Genomic DNA, 20,085 nt, shown 5'->3' on the forward strand with positions numbered 1-20,085 from the left:
CGTTAACTTCCCGCGCCAAATATGATATCAAGAAATATTCCCAAAGCATCGAAATCACTACTTAAAACCCAGACAGTCAGATTACTTGCCACAGATGCTACTCCATCGGTTGCAACAACCTCGACAACCACAACCACAATTACTCCCACCACAATCACCACCACAGAAACAACCACAACAGTGAAAAAACCACGAAAAAAGCGTACTTTTTTTACTGACAAATTAAACACAGGTCCGTCATTTGATGATTTTGTTAGTGGCAAAGCAAAAGATATGCTTGAAGATCCATTGGAATTGGCAAGAAAAGATCCCGATGCAAAATTACCAAGTTGGTTGAAGGTGCCCATCCCCAAGGGTAAATCCTTCCATAATGTGAAGAAGGACGTTAGAGAACTAAAATTGTCAACTGTTTGTGAAGAAGCCAAGTGTCCCAATATAGGTGAATGCTGGGGTGGTAAGAAATCAGAAGCTACAGCAACAATTATGTTACTAGGAGATACGTGTACTAGAGGATGCAGGTTCTGCTCGGTCAAGACTAGTCGAGCACCTGGAAAACCCGATCCAATGGAGCCTGAAAATACTGCAGAAGCTATCAGTCGATGGGGATTGGGATATGTTGTATTGACCACTGTGGATAGAGATGATTTGGTTGATGGTGGTGCTCATCATTTGAAGGAGACTGTTGAGAAGATCAAGTTGAAAGCCCCACAGATTCTTGTTGAAGTTCTTGGTGGTGATTTCAGAGGTGATTTAGAAATGGTTAAAGTATTGGCCGGGTCAGGATTAGATGTGTATGCTCACAACATGGAGACTGTCGAAACTTTAACGCCACATATCAGAGATAGAAGGGCAACATATCAGCAATCATTGGCCGTGTTGAGAACAGCAAAAGAGACCAAACCATCATTAATCACAAAGACATCATTGATGTTGGGATTTGGTGAAACTGATGAACAGATTATGGCTACATTGAAGGATTTACGTGGAGTTGGCTGTGATGTAGTTACATTTGGTCAATATATGAGACCTACAAAGAGGCACATGAAGGTTGTTGAATATGTGACACCAGAGAAATTCGACTACTGGAGAGATGTGGCATTAGATATGGGTTTCCTTTACGTTGCCAGTGGACCTTTGGTTAGATCTTCATACAAGGCTGGTGAGGCGTTTATTGAAAACGTGTTGAAAAAGAGAAGACACAATGTGGGTGAAGCACCAAGGATGTTACAGGAAGTTAAACCAAGCATCTTTCGGAGATCTTAGAGAAGTAGGGGGGATATTTATAATTTCATTTTTTTTTTTTAAAAGGAGTTGCTTGCAAAAAATAGGTTGCACAATAAAACGCGAATTGTATTTTGATCCCTAGTGTCGTAAAATTTTGAAATTTCTCATAGACATATTCGTCGATGGTGTGTGTACAGCAACAGTAACGAGATAGGCCAGCAGGAAGATTGGAGAGCACTTATCCTTAATGAATAGAATGTGCCCGACTCAGCCAAGTCTTATAGACTCCTACTTTCTACACGCTCAACCTTTGTTGTTTTTTTTTTCGAATACGTCACGGATGTTCCTCCACATTGAGTTTGTGTAACAGAAGTTCAGATCGAATCATTCTTTTAGAATCAAACAGCAAACTCTGTGTTTCATTCTTTTGCAAGCTGAAGCTAAATCACTCGCATTCCCACCGCTCGGAGGCTTAAAAGTAGGAGAAACAACAAACCAATCTCAGTTCTCCATGTCAGGACGAGATAAGACCACCACACATCATGGAAATGATAGTGAGGATTCATTGATCGAGGCATTTGAAACTACTTTAACCATCAAACCTAGCACCACCGAATATGAAGATAATGACATATCCATCGACCATACTGTCTTGCCTAACTCAACATTAAACTATACTCGAGATACAACGAGTATGGTTGATATTGAAGAGTTGGAAGAGAATGAACAACTTGAAGAGCAAATACCTAAATTCAAAACCAATAGAAGGTATAGCTTACTCCCAACAAAGACTGCATTCAAAAAGATTGGCTCACCGGGACTAGAAGAATACTATGTTCAACAAAAACTCGATCCTAAATTCCATGAAATCTTGAAACCTAGTGTACTCATTGATGAAAAATTAATTAAATATCATCACACTTTTAGTGATTTCATTGCATCAAACCCTCACATAAATAAAGAGTCGCCCCGCTTTCAACACAATTCGGAAAAGACATTAGTTATTTTATCCCCATATAGTCCGGAACATGCATTTGGTAGAAAATGGGTAACCAAATCATACTTGTCAACAATTTTCGAACGGCCACAACGTTTACTTGCAAGTTGCGTTGGTGTCGCCTCGGCAATTACAATGTACCCTTTTTACTATAAACTTATCAATTCCACCAAAAGAAGCTCTATTTTTGCATCGCATGTACGAAAGATTCATGGTAGAAATTGGCCCAAGAAGTTATTTGAATTATGTTTGGAAAGTCATGAAAAGTTGAATAATGATGAAATCGAGGTTCCAGAGGATTGGAATACTGGTGACATTTATCTTACGCCAAAAACTATTAATGCAATAGAAGGAGTTATTGGCACCATTGAGACTGCTGTAGACAGTTTGTTCAAGAACCCATCAAGCTCGCCTAAAGCAAGTATTGGCTCTTCAGGTAGAAGCAATCATGACTTGGCATTTGTGGTGATCCGACCACCTGGACATCATAGTCACGCTTGTTTACCTAGTGGGTTCTGTTTATTGAACAATGTACAAATTGGGATAGAGTATGCGTTTGAGACTTATGGTGTAACTCATTGCGCTATATTGGATATAGATTTGCATCACGGAGATGGCTCTCAAGATATATGTTGGGAGAGAGCAGGATTCACTGGAGATTATGGTCAACAAGCCGAAGATGAAATCGATGACCCTTTGTTGAATCCACGCAACGAATACGGCAAAAGGTTCGCCACATTCCCCAAGGTGGGATATTTTTCACTTCACGACATCAAGTCGTACCCCACTGAATTGGGGTTTGCGACAAAAGAAAACATCAAAAATGCATCAACTTGTATAATGGATCATGACTTGAATATTTGGAATGTTCATTTACAGAATTGGAATACTGAGGATGAGTTTTATAAACATTATCAAACCAAGTATGTGGCAATTTTGAACCGTGCAAATCAGTTCTTAAACAACGCCAAGAAGCAACATGATCAAGAATGCGAAGAGTATATGACCCAGTTGAACAAATACAATAAGTATTTACAGAAACCTCATCTTTATCCAAATCAAAAGCCAAAGAAACCTACACCACCGCCTCCATACAAACCTTTAATTATAATATCTGCTGGATTTGATGCATCTGAGTATGAAGATTCACAAATGCAGCGACACGGCATAAATGTGCCAACTTCATTTTATGCTACATTCACCAAAGATGTAGTAAAATTGGCGAAAATCCAAACCGAGGGCAAAGTGATTTCATTTCTTGAAGGTGGTTACAGCGATGGTGCGTTAACAACCGGGATATTTTCCCATCTTATTGGACTAAACAACGATGATGATCTTTTGTGGAATCATACATGGGGATCAGAGCAAGTAGTCAAGGAATTGGTCAAAGGATGCAAGAAAAATTGGACTCCTTATAAAAACCCAAAAAGTGAAATCACCATCTGGGCGAATGAAGTTATCAAATTAGGACGTTCCATGATGCCCAATGCAATTTTACCGGCAAATCACATTTATCGAGACCAATCCAAAGACAAAAACACCATCAACGGGAAGCCCATAAATCGGATGGTGAAGGACCTTTTAGATGGTGGGGTGGGGGTCATTGACACTCCAAAACTGAAAAAAGTTGACGATCGTGATGATTTTAAGAAACCTACTAGACATACTCGATCTTATTACAAGACAAGCTGATATAGTAAAAGTAGAGTAAGTTAATATATTGCTTGGGTGTAAAATACCACACGCGGCTGGCTGGGGTAAAAAGCGCGCGCTACCAATAAACCTTGTCTCAGAAACCTTATAGCTTGTATGCAATCAAGAAAGTGAATACAATTCTCACTTTGTAGAATGGGTAGTGATCTGTTGATTGATCATGTATGTTGAGTTTAAACACCACCTTGATCCAACTGAATGGGATGCTCATGGCACATGAAAATACGATGCTGCATGAGGGGCTAAATATTTGGGAAAAGAAACAACGAAAAGATTCATTACCCAAAGTGGTAACAAACTAACTCCAAAGAGACACACAATTTTAATTTATGAGTTGAATTCATCGGTGGTGTCCATGTTGAGTCTTTTGTGACTAGTATTGATTTGATCTTAAGTAATATAACCATATATGGTTATGTATCCTTTTGCGTTTGTTTGTACCTCACGTAGTTTTATTTTCAGTCTTCCTGTACACAAGATTGGCTATTACTTTCTATTGTTCAGAAATATAATACACCATCAACACCACTATACAAAAAGTGAAAGCGCTACGTACAAGACACTTTACTCCTCAAAGGTTGATAACGCCATACAGCTCCTCAAGACAGATAAAACAATAAATAGGACCGGCATCCATTGATAAACAATGCAGGCGCTAAACAGCCCTTATATTCCACCTTTGGAAAATAACAAGACACGCCAGCCTGCCCCATCAAAACGAAATCATATCACGCATCCAGAATTTCCGCCGTCAGATCCACGTTTTGATCGATCCAATATATCCGATGAGGAATTCATCGGACGATTGATATTTGAAAACAAGGAGTTGAAAAGCGTGATTGAGTCACAAGAAAAGACGATTGCTGAATTACAACTGCAATTGAAAACTCGCGATATCTCCCTACAAGTGGCTGACACAATCAAATCAAATGGAACTTTAGAAAAAGAGGACGCAGCTATCAAGAATAAGGGGTCGGGGCTTTTTAGGATACAAAAACCGACAGATGTATCATCTGTTCCAGATAGCATCGATACGTCTCGCCAAACATCAACAACCAACATCAACGACACACTAGTATCCAAACATGCAGACAATTTGAACAATTTGCAGATTGGACTGAGAAGTGAAGATAAATTGGTTGATGTCAATATCGCATCGGATGAACCACAATCAAGTTCACCATATGAAGTTCCCATGAGGTCATCTAGGAGAAGACACATCAAAAATGATATTGGTAAGCAGTTAGAGGATAGTGCAAACTCACCTACACATGACACATTTGGATCATCAAAAGACTTATCATCTACCAGCAAATCCTTGGCTTCAGATGCAACTTCAACTGTGTCAGCGGAGGATGTAAAGCAGGTACATGATACAGAAGTACAGGATACAGAGGCAAATTTCCAAGACGATTCTAAAAGCATACAATCAAGTGATCCATCAGTTAACACGTCTGTACCTGGCTCAACTGGACATGGCACTGACATTGCACAACTCGATAACGACATCGCAATGGTTAGTCATCAAATGAAGCAAAGTGATTCTGTCAAGTCAGGCACTGGCGTCACCAATGCGGCGTCATCTCAACTATACGTGCAAAATAACAAGGCAAGAAGGAGTACAAGCAGCGTTGCGTCCACGTATAAGTCATCAAGAATCAAACCTCCGGGATCACAGCGTGTGATATCGAACCCCAAAAATAATTCCGAATTAGTGCCTCCATCTGTTCCTTTGAAGCAGTCACTCAACGATAAGAATGATTCTCATGGTAATATTTCCTTGTTCAACACACCTCCCAATAACGGCGTGCCCACTTTTGCAGGCAAAGATAGTCCCTTAACTCCTGATTTGGACAATGAAAGCAAAACGGAGTCGTTCTCATCCGCAAAATTGAGGATTGAAGATGATGATCTACCGTCAAGACCAGATTTGTTTCTTTCGTCATCGAATACTGTACTGAGTCAAGAACTAGCAGCTCCATACGATGCGTCGCAGAATCCAAATTATTCAAGACCCACTTATCAGACACCGACTTCTTCCTCGCACAATGTACATCTTTCAAGTCCACAAACACCCGGGTCCAGCTTTAGCGTTTTGCATACGCCTAAAATGGAGATGGACGAATCAGCTTTGTTCATCAAACCTGAAGAGTTCCATACGATATTTATCAAGGTTGTTAGCACCATTCATGTAACGTCTTTGACTCAGCAAAACTCAACAAAGAAGACAGAAGAGCCCAAAATTACAATGACAATAAATGATAGGGAAACAAATAAGGAGATGTGGCGGATTCGCAAGACTCATGCTCAATTGATTGCATTCGATCAAGAAATAAGACCTATTGTGGAGTACTTTGGCCTCGCGAATTTACCTGACAAGTCGAGTTTCATATCCACCACACCAAGCAAAATTGAACACCGAAGGTCGATTTTGCAAAAATATTTTAACTCCATATTTGTGATGCCACATATCCCACGTTTGGTTCTATACAAGATTTGCACTTTTTTGTCTTTGGATTTTGTAAATCCACTCGATGACTTCAAGAGTGGATCGAGAAAAGAAGGCTTTTTGGTGCGTAGGTACAAGGGTTTAGGTAACAGCTGGAAAATAAGGTGGTGTCAGATTGAAAATCATTATCTTGAGATTTATCCATTCCCCGGTGGACCACTTCAGGAGTCAATTCCCTTACGTAATGCACAAATAGGACGACAAGCTACAGATTCGGTTGCAGAAGATAAGGGATACCGACATGCATTTTTGATCATGGAATCAGCAAAGGCGTCCAAAATACATGCAACAACAAGTAAACACTTTTTCTGTGCTGAGACTGACGAGGAAAGAGATGACTGGGTGACAGCTTTGATTGAGTTCACCGAGCCAGCGCTGGAATCAAATGAATCGTCGCCTCGTAACACATATGTGAGTCAGGATACTGCAACCGACCTTGACAAGAAATTCCTGTATGATAGTTACAGTCAAAGTAGCGAGTCTGCTTATGGTAATCGTTTCTCCGGAGCTGACCAAAGCAATACCACCGTTGCATCTGCTTCTAGTGAGGACCAAGCTAAGAAATCGAAGCTTCGTAATTATTTTTCATTCCGGAGCAAGGACTCATCAAATGAAGATCAACAGCAAGCACAAGCACAAGGGTCAGAGCAACTGCAACTGCGGCAACCATACGAGTCAGAGAATCATCTACAATCAGTGTCTTATTCGCAGTACGGACCACCGAGACAAACCAACTATACATCTAATAGTTATTACTCACCTTCGCAACCTCCTATGCCTAACCAAAACTCAAATAACTCTATGCAACAGTATCTTGACGATTTGAATATTGGCAATGATGTCACCAAGTCCATCTTTGGCCGTGATATAGAGGAGGCGTTTGAATTATCATGTCATGAGTACATGGGTCGCGAAATCCCCAGTATATGCTACCGCTGTTTGGACTATTTGAATAAGACTGGTGCGGTTTTTGAAGAAGGAATATTCCGATTAAGTGGATCAGCATCAACCATCCGACAATTAAAAGAGATTTTCAACACGCAGTATGATTTGGATTTATTTCAAACCCCATTGAAACCTGACATAAACACAGTTTCAGGCTTGTTCAAGACGTATTTGCGAGAGTTGCCAAATCCCATACTTGGTGCATCCACTTATAATCATTTAAATCACATTATGCTCAACAACGCACAATCATTACAACCATCACAAATTGCACTCATTTTTCGCGATTTTCTTAACGATTCAAACAATATAGACCGGATTAACTATGATTTGTCTTACATCATATTCAAGTTCCTTAGGCAAATCATCTCCCAAAATCAGATCAATCGGATGAATTTGCGAAACGTGTGTATCGTGTTTGTACCAACGTTGAACATCAGTCTTGAGGTATTGAGCACCATATTGATTGATTTCGAGTGCATATTTGAAAATGGTAAACCAATCCTGGATTCGAACAGAGAGGTATTAGATTTGCACATCCCAAACTTTTGATAAACGCATTTAGCCAAGCTGCTCGAAAAGTAATTCCATTCAAAAATGGTGATTCTTTAGTTTACGAATTATATACGATGTACGAAAATTGTTGTTTTATGTACCACATTCAAACTACTACCATTCGCATTCTCCGGTGGCTTTATGAAAAACGTAATCTTTACCATCAATGTTAGCAATACCTTCTTTCAAATTCGATTTCCATTTATTCTTGATTCTTTGTACTTTGTCATACAAACACAACATAATTTGCCCTTCTTGATCACCATCTTCGTCGTCGGACTTGTCGCTTTCCAAATCATCGTCTAAATCCGAATTTATATCGTCCGAGTCATTAAAGATATCTCCATCCTCATCCTCATCTTCATCATCATCGTCGTCATCATCTAAGGTTCCATCAACCTGGCGGAGTTTCAGACTTGGTTTTTTTGACTTTGGCTTCTTTTGTAGTTGTTTTAGGATTTGTTTGGGATTATTCACATGTAGTGTCATTTCAAAAGTACCATCTGTTTGGGGTAAAGGCGGGAGTGATAAGCCATTATCATTCTGTTCATTCTTGACCGATATCGGTGGTAGTTGTATCCCTAAATCGTTATTATAGCTTAATACGTCAGAAGCAGGGTCATTACCGGCAATGTCACCATTTTGAGCATTAACGTCATCGCCTTCTTGATTTTTGGTGTCAAGTTGGGAAGAAGTTAACATTGGTTCTTCCTTGACGGATACCGATGTAGCGGCATCATCACCATTGCTGTTACCTATTAGTAAAGCCGGTTCATCCTCACCATAATCGTCATTCTCATCCCATGAAAACTTCCCAACTTTGGATTGAGACAACTTTTCGCACCATATCTTGCGTAACTCTTGTAGTGTAGCTTCGTCAATACCCATGTTTTCGAAATCCTGACGCGAATCGGATATCACATCTTCTATTATGGTTTCGTACAACTTGCTAGCTTCTGTATTCGACATGGTGTGGCTGAACTATACGTGCGAGGGCAAACTAATTGCTCTTGGAGGGGATATAATATGATGAATATGGATGAGTGATGCTTTGCTGCGGTGAAGGGATCTCTTTATAGGAGTGAACAAAGCTCAAAATGGTTGAAATTTACAATGAAAACCGATTGATTGCAAGACCAGTTCACAGTATGATAAACCCGATTATGAATGTGGTGAACTTTTCTTTCGCTCTGTTTCAACTTTATTCAATTTATAGGTCGTGCAATTTTGACAAAACTCTTGAATATGATGACAGTATAAGTCGTAGTGATTTCCCTACATGCAATGACATTCATTTTTATATATATACAAGAGCTACATAACTATTCAATCAACAAAGTTGAGACTCTCCAAATCAATCTCTTTCAAAATTCTTTGCTGATCATTGACTTTCAGCAACAATTGTTTGAAAAACCCTGAACTAATTTCAGCGTCCTTAATATACGTCTCCAACTTTTTCTTCTGAGACAAGTTCTTGTCAATGCTGGTTTGGAAATTGTTCATGACTTGTCTTGCTGGATAATTCAAAACTTGCCGACATTCACTGGAAATACGCAATGAATTGTTGTGAACATAATTCATCTCTTGAATTTTCTTTTTGATCTTTTTAGCTTGCTTTCTTGGTAAAGCATTTGGAATATCGCTAATAAGATAATAAATTGCAATTCCGGAAATACCAATAAGTACCGGAACAGCAACCCTTCTAATGGTGCTGGGCGATACATAATTGCTAAAGTGATACAACCGATTGATCAACGCACCAGTGGTCAAAAGTTTACCCGATGAATACAAAGTGTGCAACGTCAATTGAGTGGGTAGTTGTTCTTTCAACGCAACTGCATTTGACGGAATTGCTGTGATGACAGAAACTGGATTGAAGTATGAAATTTGATGCTTTGTTGCGTTTACATAACTTTCTGGGAGTCCAACAAACACTAAAAATGAATCAACAGACGGATCAAAGAAATCAGACACTTCAATAGTATCTTCAATATTTTTGCCAATGTCGTCTTTGACTCTGGAAAACATCAACTGAGAATTAAACTTCTTGTCATTGAGAAACTCCTCGCCCAAAGTGTTTTTACCATACTTTGTAATTTCGTCAACTTTTGCGGCAGTAAGTTGTTTTGCCATTTCCTCGCTCTTCAACACTGAATCGTAAATGCCATCCATTAATGCCAATTGTGATTCCTTTGCATACTCAAAGAGATATTGCAATCCCTCGTATTGTACGACTGGTCTGTCACCCAAGTTATCAATAATTGAAACCATTTCTTTGGTGGTATCATTGTACACTTGAGTGCATGCAGCTTCAATTACTGAACTGATAGTATCGGCGATTTTATGGGACTTGGAAATGATCTCATCAACTTTAGGAGCAACCAGGCTATTGAGCTCCAGTAACTTTTCATTTCTTTCATCATTGTACATTTTCTCATTAATCTTGCTCAACGTTTGTAGATCATGTAACAAGTTAAGAAGATAACTCTTTGCCGGAAGTAGCTTTGAAATGGATCGTTTTTCCAAAAGAAATTTTCGTAACGATGCTTCAAGAAGATCAAAATCGGGATGGTCAGGATTGTTATTGTTGTCATTGTCGTCGTCGTCACCACCATCACCACCATCATCACCGTCACCGCCATCACCACCATCCGCAGTTATTTCTGAGGAGCTGACAAAATGAATGAATTCCTTTGCGTTCTTGTATGTGTCAGGTGAAAGATTCTTGATTTGATCCAAGATCCTTTTCTTGCACTTTTCCTTGTCTTTGATATTATCGAACCTATTGACAACAATGAAAACATACCTCTTTTCATTAGCGGCTGCTGCAATGAACTCCTTTGCAGATAAGGTAAAGTGGTTCTCTGCACTAACAACGAAAACCACTAAATCAATCTCCTCTTGGCGTGAAAATACTTGTGTTGTTTGATAAGAGTCCATGTTCAATCCTGGCGCATCGATGAGTTTGACGTCAATAACACCGTTCCGAAGCAAACTCTCTTGGAACGACCGATTGTCGAGAACATAAACCTTCAACAACTTGTACTTGTCACAATCGTACACCAAGTTTTCCAACTCCCCTAGTGGGTACACTTCATACGTAGATTCGTCACTTTTCTTGTACTCCTTTTCTATCGGAATTGCGTGCACTTCCTCGACATCGTCATTCTCCTTCTGAGCATCAATAACTTCACAAAAAACAGAAGTACATGGTTGTTGATCCTCCGGTAAAAGCTTTCTTCTTAAAAGGGCATTACAAAAAGTTGATTTTCCCGCATTTAAATCACCAGTGACAAACACCTTTGATGAAGTGTCGTCAACCCTCTCTTTCAAATTGAGCAAGTACTTGGTTTGGCCGTGTAATTTCTTTTCCAATAATGCTGCTATCGATTTTTTGTCCAAGTTGGATACTAAATTGTCGTCACCATGGCCACCACGAATATTGATTTTCAAAATTTTAAATTCTGGTAAATCTTTACTAATATCATCCTCTTTGATCTTTTGCTTTGATAATTGCTTAATGCTTGAGTTTTGTCTCACTAAACCTAAATGTGCCTTTGCACTGTTCAACAAAATCTTTGACCCATCTTCAATTTCAGTTGGATAGAAAACTGGACGCTCTTTATTCTCTTTGATGATTTCTTCAATTAGTTCTATAGTTTGGTTGATAGAACGATCCAATGATAGTTTGTTGTCGTTGTATTTAAGCTGTTGCAAAGAAGCATTGATATGCTGTTGATTCAGAAAAGGCGTACCTTGTCCAAAGCCCAGCGAACTACTTCCTTCTACTCCATCAAACAACGTTGTTCCATCATGGGATAACTGACTTTCGCCAGGTACATACACCAAGTGCGAAGGTTTACTTGAAGACCCATCTATAAGAGTCTCTCCGTCATCATTACCTTCGTGGGATTGGTGCTTCGACTGCTTGGGCTGAAGATTAGGGAATCCTGACATGGTGTGTATCGGAGGTTAATGCAACACAAGTGTGTAGTAGCTATGCACTTGGTTAAGAATATTGTGTCTTAAAGAGTTCGGTCAATGAAGGCAATATTCGAAAGGGAAATGAAATGTCAAATTATGGAATGATCTCTCTCTCTCGTTATACAATTTTTTTTTTCTTTCTTTGTGATCACGGATATTAAAGACCATCCACGTGATTGTTGGGCTTTTCGTCAAACTTCGGATATTACCGTGAATTGATTAAAATGAAATCAAAGGATGTAGAATATTACCCCCAACAACCATCACATCTCTTCCTTCAGGCATGGCTTTAAAGACTTTTAAAGTGGATGGAAAGAGCCATATCGTTGCTTCTCCATTGACGCCTGAAGCATTTGCACCGTATGGTGGTGTCATTAGTGCAGATCATCAACTACAGAAGGCTGAGAAATCAGAAGCAAATTACGGTACAGCAATAAAGTTACATAAGGTGGCCCCCATAGTCAACAATTTTCGAAACTCGCCCAGCGGTGGCAAGGAGTCCGCCAATTGGAACATTTTCAGATGCACTGCTCCAAAGCACTTGATAAAGCATGGTGGTTCAAAAGCTGTGTACTTATCAAAGGTATTGGAGAGACACCCATTTAGCACACAGACATTTGTACCTATGGGACAAGACAAAAATAAATTATCGTATTTGGTTATTGTTGCCAAAACTGATGGGTCAACTTCAGAAAAGTTACCCGACCCTTCTCAAATTAAAGCATTTTTATGCAAGGGAAATCAATCTATCACGTATGGAGCTGGTATATGGCATGCTCCTATGGTTGTAATTGATGAGACAATTCCACACTTGGATTTTGCTGTTTTAATACATGAAAATGGAGTGGCTGACGAAGACTGTCAGGAATGCTACTTTGAACCAGGCTACAACATCGAGTATACATTAAGTACACCAAAACTTTGATTTATTTTTCTATATGAACTCCATAAATTCGTCAACCATTTCTTTTGCATACTTTTCTCTTTCAGCTTGAGGTAAGTTGCTGGCATTTTCTCTTGCCAAATTTATCTTTGAAAACATTTGCTCTAAATCTATATTGCGATCAGACTCATTCAACAAGCTGGTTTGCATTTCCAGAAACTTCCTGATTTTACTATTTTGATATTTATTCTCATCATCTCTGATCAATTCCATGTTGGACCAATCGTGAGTTTCTAACAACTCCTTCAATCTATCTTTCCCCACGAGCTCTCGATATTCATTGGTACCACTTTTTTCAAAGTTGATAAATTCAAGTCCACGAGTTAATACCTCATCTTCTATTTGATCCATTTTAAATAACTCCACTCCTTCCCCGGTCGGGACAGTTCCGATAATAGCCAAAAAACCATTCCAGTTTCCATCTTCTTCTAGTCTAGCTCGAATATCATCCACTTGCGTCAACAAGTTTGAGAGAAAATTCGACTCTCCCGTATTCATATTAAAGGTAAAGATAATACCATCTATTGCCTCCCTCAACTCGTCAGCTTCGTGAGTGAAGAATTCATTCTTCCATTCAATTAACTCCTTTATGGAATCTTCATCCTCAGACAGCTTGTGTCGACTCGACGGATATTCATCAATCATAAGCTTCAACGAAACTGTGTAATATTTTGTTGATAATGAGGTCACTTGAATAATCCCACTATGTGAGTCTTCGTCGATCTCTGACCTTGTCGTTTTTACATCATTCTCCAAAAAAAGATCAGCAATTCGCAACTTTCCGCTGTTTGGGGGACCTATTATAAGTACATGGTTAGGTAACATTTGATGAAGGGTCAGTGTAAATACCGAAATTCAGAAAAACACTGTGTACACAGCAATATGCAGTTTTAGACTATAGCGTTCAGGTCGAGCTACAAATCTGTAGTCTAGTCAAGTGTTATAGTTGGTTCTTGGTATCAAACTCCTTTGACTCTGGATCACCTTGTCATTAAAGCAGCGTGTTTGTCAAGATCTGGAAAGATCGTTAGTGTCGGATAAAAAAAGAAAAAAAAAAAAGAGAGCACACCTAAACACCCGATCCAACGATCAGCAATTACAACAAGGTTCCCACCGCGATAAGTGAAATGGCTCCATCAAGAAGCAGCGTACCAATATCCAACGGCCACAGCGAAGCAAAAACAGCCGTAGCGGCCAAGGACAAAAAGCTGGCAGTCGACAGTATCCAATTGGAGAACTTGTTGCTTCGAGACGAAGAAATATTTCAAACTTCGTTGAACTCTGACGACTACCTAGATAGCCTTGCACCGATTATTAAAAACGCAGTCAAACTGAATGGGTTGAATGAGCTAATAACCAAGTTGAATGATATTGTTCACCAGAAAGACGAAGAGTTGAACCAAGTCTCTATTGAGTCTATGGATGAAATTAATCAATGCATGGAAACGATAGCAAGCATCCACCGAAGTGCTGACGAATTGAATAACCAGTTTCTCACTGTGCACCAAGGCTTGAACAAATCCGCCTTTGAGTTAATGACAAGAAAGAAGAATTACATAAAGTACAAAGAAGTGTGCAATCGAATAAATGAGACTCATGTGGTGTTAACAGAATGCATACAGGTGTTGGAATTGATGAATAGGATTTTAGACTTGATAAAGCAAACAAAGTACTTTCTGGCGTTAAAGTTGATAGATGAAATGACAAACGTTCATATACAGAAAGTAGATGAGTTTAGTTTTGCAAAGAAAATAGTTGCGTCGACTCCACACTTAACGAAAATGATTGAAGATGATTCGTTTGAAAACTTGACTAAATGGTTGTCCATCAATTTGGAGAGGAAGTTGCGCGCAGTGGGTGAAGCTTTGTATGAAAATCTTGCTGAATTGCAAGATATTTGGAGAGAACAACAAAATAAACACGAAATGTACCGACCTTATAAATTGAACTCACCTGTTGAGTTGAGTTTGCGGGATCCCACATTGAATTACGATATATTTTTTGATGAGTCGTTAAAGATACCGTTAAATAATGTTTATGATGCAATCTTGGTGTATCTGACTCTTCATGAATTGGATACTCTTAGGGATGTTTACTACAAAGAGTGGATGAAAAAATACAGCCGCATCATTTATCCGCTTACCTCAGCTTCCGCGAACAAGAAAGAGATTATCTTTAGCAACAATGAACTAGACGAGTACTTGAAAAAGATTGCAGCGTTTTTTGTCATGGACAAGCAGTTGAATTTGATTACAAAATTTCAGTTAAGAACGAACAATCAAGCAGATGATTTGTGGATATCGTACGTATCAAAATTGAAGCCAGTTTTATTGTTTAATCTCAAGAGAAACGATTTCTATGACCTTCGGGAGCTACACGGATTCAAACAAGTTATTGGTGACTTTATGCAAATCATGGATTCAAACGAGTATTACATTGGTGATCTTTACGAGGTGTTGATGATTATCTTTAAGGACTACTTCGCTCCATTAATTGTGCAAGACTTTAGAAAGCAGTACATTGGGGCCATGCAAAAGGAGTTGTACACATCATTGCAAGTGGATGAAAGGAGATATAGAGACGTTATGAAAACCTTGTTTTACTTTAAGGATGCACCGTTTGCCCCTGAACGTGTTAGAAACAAGTTCCCCGTCAAGTTTCCATTCAGTGAAGACTATGCAACTTTTTGTAAGATTTTGCACAAACTAATTCTTAAAACGTTAAAGTTTATTGAAGTCTATTACAACTACGAAATCAACGAAATAATTAACGTCATTGTCAATGATATTTTTGAACAGTTTTTGGGCGAGAAGAAGGGATTTGGAATAGCGTGGGAAATTGAAGATTTTATACGTAAAAACTCCACCAACAAAGAGGTCACTGCTCAAAGTTTTGTCAATTTGGAGCACTACATAATAGGGTTGATGGAAATTGGTAAGCTTCTCAATGTCACATTAAGGCAAGAGACGGGCATGGGGATCCACAACATCGACAACAACGGCACATTCACGTTAAAGGCAGTGGAAACATTCACCAAGTTGAAGAAATTTTCCGAAGAAACGCTTTATCAAATGGTGGACACAAAGTTGCAAGAGTTGTTGGATTTGGTAGAATACGAAGATTTTACACCACCAGTTCTGGAGCGCAATTCGGAGGCCAATTTTTCTGTCAAGGATTTCGCAATGTTTTTGGAGAATTTATTTACATCCATTTTCGAAAACTTATCACCTCAATTGCGTACTTTGGGTTTGTTTAGAGCGTATGATTTTGTTTCACAGTACTTTTTAGGTATCCTCCACGATGCACCCAAGTATAATTCAGTGTTTATTGACAACTTTGACTTGGATATCAAGTATCTTGAAAAATCAATGCAAAGATTAGGTGACGCTGAAGAGGCGGCAGATGCATCGCAAGGTAATGTTTCCATAGATTCTACATTTTCGGAATTACGACAGAGTGTTGATTTGTTGAAGTTGGACAACTATGAAGAGTACTTGACCAATAATACATACAGGACAAGAAACTTTAGTTCGATAAAGTTTGAAAAGGGTGTCCAATTAATCAGCAAAATGCAAGGTAGGGAAGATGCCTTATTGGCACGCAATTCAAGCATCCATAGATCACCTCAACGCTCAAACACTACAAACTCAATTTCCCATTCAATATCCAGTCGGAATTTTTCCAACCTTATGGGAAACAAATACAATGATGAAGACAGCACACCAGGGTTGAATCTCAGGTCCAATCCCAATTCGAGACCTGCTTCGCCGTCACCATCACCGAGAGCAGACTCTGGAGCAAGACTGTCACCTGGTTTGGCATCAACAACTGGGTCAATCACGGGTTCAAGACTTGCACAATTTGCAGGCAGGTTCAAACAAAATGGGCAAAATGATCAAAACGGCGAGTGATTTGAAACGATTACCAAAATTTCAACTTTCCAAGCCAACTTTGCTTCTTATTTAATTCTTGTTGTTTCAACTCTGTAACTATAGTTTGTATTTGAGATTCCAAATCATTAGATTTTGCCACTAGATCAGCCTCTACTTCGTTAAACTCTAGATTGGTCCACAAGGTATGCAAAAGTAGATATGTGGTTAAGGAAATTGTGAGGGTATTGAAAATAGCATGACTGAATTGCGATAGCTTTGGCTTTGAAGGTTGTACTGAGGTGTCGGGTATGATGGTTGAATAATTTCTTGAGGAGATTGGTCTAAAGTGAGAAATTATACGTGAGTATCGTATAGGTGATCGTGATATCATTGTTGGTGTGTAGTTCTAGATCATCGATTGTAATGGTCGCTCTTTCTGGTTTTTTTTTTTTTCTTTTTCAAACCCTCCTCGTTTAGTTTCATCTGAGAGTAGCCTGTTTTTTTTTTCTGACATACTCACCAAAAAAGACAATAGAAAGTCACTTCTTTTTGACGTATGCCATCACAATGATTGGAATTATAAGACTACGTACTGCGAGTTTGAGGAGTATACAAATGTTGAGGGTGGCACCTCGTCAACCGCTTTTTGCACCTTATTTGGCACGCCAGTTTCAACAATCAACTATCAGCAAACAACTCAATGAACTGAGTCAAGCGCAAAATGAAGCTAAACTTGAAGCAGAAAAAGCTCGTCTTGATAAACTCACAAAGGAAAGAGAAGAGCGTCAACGATACAAGAACAGAACCGCAACGTACTACACTACCTCCCTAGGCATTGTTTTCCTTGCATTGGCATTCTGTGCTGTTCCTGTTTATCGTGCTATTTGTCAACGTACAGGATGGGGAGGTATCCCAATTACTGATAGTACACGATTCACCCCTGACAAATTAGTTCCAGTTGACACTAACAAACGTATTCGTGTGCAGTTTACTTGTCAGTCTTCTGGTGTTTTACCATGGAAATTCACACCTTTACAAAGAGAAGTTTATGTTGTTCCTGGTGAGACAGCATTGGCTTTTTACCGTGCGAAAAATATGAGTAAGGAGGATATTATTGGAATGGCTACATATTCCATTATACCTGAAAATGCTGCTGCTTATTTCAACAAAATTCAATGTTTTTGTTTTGAAGAGCAGAGATTGAGTGCCGGTGAAGAAGTTGACATGCCTGTTTTCTTTTTCATTGATCCTGACTTTGCCAAAGATCCAAACATGAGAAGTATAGACGATATTGTTTTGCATTACTCATTTTTCAAAGCAGCCTATTCTGATGGTGAATTATCTGCAGTGCCATCTGGAAAATTGGAATTAAAAGCAGAGATGGTGCAGTGATGAAGGAAGGGGAAACCTGTAAAGGAGTACGATTCATGTAAATAGAATTTGATAACGTGTAAATACGATCGAACAAAGAGAGAAAAATATTATTTCTACAATATTCACAATCGATACAAAGCACTTACCAGATCTACAGTAAAACATGTAACTATGTGCGCTATTGCACAAAAAGCAAAGTCAGCCATCATACGATTACCTTTGTAAGCTTTACTTGAGTCGCAGCCTAAAGGTAAAGGTTAACCCAATGAACAAACTAATCTGTTTGGATGTATAGAACGTGCCTTACAAGGAATCAAGGAATTAGGTAGCGTTTGTTGCTGGTGCAAATGGAAGCACGTGCTGCACGCCAAATTGTGATTATAGCATTAGGTGCTGGTACAATCGAAACTAACCTCTTCTACATTGCATGAAGTTAGAGGAATGAAGAAAAGGAAATTATGTAAGGGGCAAAAGCTTCCTGCTAACGAAGAAATGAATGAGCTCAAATAGCGAGTACAATTTCATGAGAAAGAAGGCAAGAACCTAGCGACTTGCACATGGAAAAGTATATTATCAGCACCCTCGAATAAGCATAGAATGCGAAGGAGTCCGAAAATCGACAAAGAATTTTTATGTTTGTGACGTGCCAGAAATGTTGTCATATTCGATCAAAAAAACATCAAGAGGTTTTGGTTGTACATCAGTCACAAAATGTGACCCTTAGCACCAAGCTTTTAATAGAGACTTTGGAAGAAATATCCATCCAAAAAGTGTACCCTGGAGCCCCAAATTGTTTTTTCTGAGTTTGTAGACATCTCAGATAACATTACACAGCAGTTGCTCGCAGAAGCAAGCTGCGCAATTTTGTCTTCTAGGTGAAATCTGCGTAACCAATAAAACTTGTTAGTTTCTGTATTCCGTATTTCGCGCCTATTCCTACGACGCTGCTGGAACCGTGGCGACTTTCGCCAACTCTTTCTTGAAAATAACCCTTACTTTACAGGGAATACGCATTATCTTGATTACAAATCCCTACACGTCAAAACTTAATGCTAATGTAATCCCTCTATTTTTGTACTTTGCAGAAATGGTTTTCCAATTCTTTTATAGGGCCATGTACACTGTACAATCACAATAAAAACAATAGACCCATTTTTACTAATCAATTAATAATGTGCAAACTAACTGGTTACGATACTCCTTGACAAGGGTCAAACGGTGAGCCCAAAGCACATCGGTAGTAATGAAACCAAATGTGTTTTGTCTAGTGCAATCACTTTTGTGTTAAATTGGACGTCAAGCTTTTCCTTTTCTTTGATGGAATTGATTAAAAGTCAAAAGTATGTAGTGGTATTACACAAAACAGAATACTTTGTGTACCTTTTTTTTCTGTTTAATTCCAATTTGATGCCGTACAAGAGTGTTTCGTTGTACTTAATGTTGATTGGATAGTGTGATTAAGCTTTTTAAGTGTGATACATTTGCATTCACAAATACCAAGAAAATATTCAACATTATCAGGTCAAGAGGTTTAAATTTGACAGCTCTCAATCACATTCAGGGGGATTTACATCAACCACGGGGTAGAAAAGATAATGTGCAATAGTGAACAAGTTCATAATAGTATTTGCTTACGATACTTGAAATTATATTTGAAAGCTGAATATCTCACCGAAACTTCTTTATTGTATTATGTTTGACGGATGAAAATTTATGCCCGTTGGCTAGTTACACATAGCGACACAATTTTGAAAAAGTATTTGCTTAAATACAACACTTACAAGTGGCTGTAGCCAATAAGGAGTCGTATGTTTACTCAATTCAGTTAAAAACACAGGTGACACAATAGGATAGGTTATTCTATTGTGTGATTGAGTACATATTAATGGTTATGATATTCAAACAATAGACATTTAATTAATAAAAATTTTGGTTCTTCTTTGTAAACGTATTGATTGATTGATCAGAT

At 38.7% G+C, this 20,085-nt stretch overlaps 10 protein-coding genes across 10 annotated transcripts; 6 read left to right on the forward strand and 4 right to left on the reverse strand. All coding sequences in view use genetic code 12, as the record gives it.

Annotated features, from left to right (window-relative positions):
- Positions 1 to 21: 21 nt before the first annotated feature.
- LAB5 (putative lipoate synthase) lies at positions 22 to 1,263 on the forward strand (the record flags this gene model as incomplete). Its single annotated transcript, XM_036811048.1, has 1 exon — positions 22 to 1,263. One exon carries the CDS (start codon positions 22 to 24, stop codon positions 1,261 to 1,263), a length of 1,242 nt encoding a protein of 413 aa, XP_036667524.1.
- Positions 1,264 to 1,735: 472 nt separating this feature from the next.
- Positions 1,736 to 3,913, forward strand: HOS3 (histone deacetylase; the record flags this gene model as incomplete). The annotated part of the gene is made up of 1 exon (XM_036811049.1): positions 1,736 to 3,913. One exon carries the CDS (start codon positions 1,736 to 1,738, stop codon positions 3,911 to 3,913), a length of 2,178 nt encoding a protein of 725 aa, XP_036667525.1.
- Positions 3,914 to 4,580: 667 nt separating this feature from the next.
- Positions 4,581 to 7,940, forward strand: BEM3 (Bem3p; the record flags this gene model as incomplete). The annotated part of the gene is made up of 1 exon (XM_036811050.1): positions 4,581 to 7,940. One exon carries the CDS (start codon positions 4,581 to 4,583, stop codon positions 7,938 to 7,940), a length of 3,360 nt encoding a protein of 1,119 aa, XP_036667526.1.
- Positions 7,941 to 8,057: 117 nt separating this feature from the next.
- Positions 8,058 to 8,912, reverse strand: CPAR2_401670 (transcription initiation factor IIA large subunit; the record flags this gene model as incomplete). Its single annotated transcript, XM_036811051.1, has 1 exon — positions 8,058 to 8,912. One exon carries the CDS (start codon positions 8,910 to 8,912, stop codon positions 8,058 to 8,060), a length of 855 nt encoding a protein of 284 aa, XP_036667527.1.
- A 357-nt stretch (positions 8,913 to 9,269) lies between these two features.
- On the reverse strand, positions 9,270 to 11,900 carry FZO1 (mitofusin; the record flags this gene model as incomplete). The annotated part of the gene is made up of 1 exon (XM_036811052.1): positions 9,270 to 11,900. One exon carries the CDS (start codon positions 11,898 to 11,900, stop codon positions 9,270 to 9,272), a length of 2,631 nt encoding a protein of 876 aa, XP_036667528.1.
- Positions 11,901 to 12,210: 310 nt separating this feature from the next.
- On the forward strand, positions 12,211 to 12,852 carry CPAR2_401690 (ureidoglycolate hydrolase; the record flags this gene model as incomplete). Its single annotated transcript, XM_036811053.1, has 1 exon — positions 12,211 to 12,852. One exon carries the CDS (start codon positions 12,211 to 12,213, stop codon positions 12,850 to 12,852), a length of 642 nt encoding a protein of 213 aa, XP_036667529.1.
- Positions 12,853 to 12,861: 9 nt separating this feature from the next.
- On the reverse strand, positions 12,862 to 13,695 carry CPAR2_401700 (uncharacterized protein; the record flags this gene model as incomplete). The annotated part of the gene is made up of 1 exon (XM_036811054.1): positions 12,862 to 13,695. One exon carries the CDS (start codon positions 13,693 to 13,695, stop codon positions 12,862 to 12,864), a length of 834 nt encoding a protein of 277 aa, XP_036667530.1.
- A 302-nt stretch (positions 13,696 to 13,997) lies between these two features.
- On the forward strand, positions 13,998 to 16,781 carry SEC15 (Rab GTPase-binding exocyst subunit; the record flags this gene model as incomplete). Its single annotated transcript, XM_036811055.1, has 1 exon — positions 13,998 to 16,781. One exon carries the CDS (start codon positions 13,998 to 14,000, stop codon positions 16,779 to 16,781), a length of 2,784 nt encoding a protein of 927 aa, XP_036667531.1.
- Positions 16,782 to 16,791: 10 nt separating this feature from the next.
- CPAR2_401720 (uncharacterized protein) lies at positions 16,792 to 17,133 on the reverse strand (the record flags this gene model as incomplete). Its single annotated transcript, XM_036811057.1, has 1 exon — positions 16,792 to 17,133. The coding sequence occupies one exon, from the start codon at positions 17,131 to 17,133 to the stop codon at positions 16,792 to 16,794; it is 342 nt and encodes a 113-aa protein (XP_036667532.1).
- A 224-nt stretch (positions 17,134 to 17,357) lies between these two features.
- On the forward strand, positions 17,358 to 18,134 carry COX11 (Cox11p; the record flags this gene model as incomplete). Its single annotated transcript, XM_036811058.1, has 1 exon — positions 17,358 to 18,134. The coding sequence occupies one exon, from the start codon at positions 17,358 to 17,360 to the stop codon at positions 18,132 to 18,134; it is 777 nt and encodes a 258-aa protein (XP_036667533.1).
- Between the last annotated feature and the right edge of the window lie 1,951 nt (positions 18,135 to 20,085).

Source organism: Candida parapsilosis, contig 006372 (genome assembly GCF_000182765.1).
Source record: "Candida parapsilosis strain CDC317 annotated contig 006372".
NCBI classification, from domain to species: domain Eukaryota; kingdom Fungi; phylum Ascomycota; class Pichiomycetes; order Serinales; family Debaryomycetaceae; genus Lodderomyces; species Lodderomyces parapsilosis.